At 65.0% G+C, this 411-nt stretch overlaps 1 protein-coding gene across 1 annotated transcript in view; it reads right to left on the reverse strand.

Annotated features, from left to right (window-relative positions):
- Positions 1–181, reverse strand: part of CEP89 (centrosomal protein 89kDa) — a 36,108-nt gene extending 35,927 nt beyond the window's left edge. The window contains exon 1 of the mRNA XM_010192287.1: positions 123–181. Coding sequence (XP_010190589.1) covers positions 123–181 — 59 coding nt within the window. The remainder of the gene's footprint in view (positions 1–122) is intronic.
- Between the last annotated feature and the right edge of the window lie 230 nt (positions 182–411).

A 411-nucleotide genomic window follows, 5' to 3' on the forward strand; every position in this document is an offset into this window, starting at 1 on the left:
CGCCCCGCCGCCTTACTTCGTCCCGCCCCGCCTGGTAATAACGGCGCGACCCGCCTGGTAATAACGGCGCGGCGGACTTCCTACGAGACTCTACTCCCTCAATCAGCACGCGCCTTACTCACCTCTCTTCCGGGCTTAGCAACCTATCAGTGGCGAGGCCCGCCCCGCCCCGTCTTCTCATTCGCTCGCGGGCAAGAGAGCTCTTACTTCCTATTTGCGGCCGCCGCTGTCAGTCACGGCGCGCTCTGAGGCAGGTCGTTCGGCTGACGCTCGTGAAGCGGGGCCTTTCCCAAGGGGTCGGTGGGGGATTTTCTGCTCGCCTGGGCTCCGCTCCCTTCCCCTGGACAGTCGGGACAGACGTCAGCCTTTTTTGGGCAGGTCAGCGGTGGGCCTCCGGTGACGGCTTGCTCT

Source organism: Mesitornis unicolor, unplaced genomic scaffold (assembly GCF_000695765.1).
Source record: "Mesitornis unicolor isolate BGI_N332 unplaced genomic scaffold, ASM69576v1 scaffold6219, whole genome shotgun sequence".
Lineage (NCBI taxonomy): Eukaryota > Metazoa > Chordata > Aves > Mesitornithiformes > Mesitornithidae > Mesitornis > Mesitornis unicolor.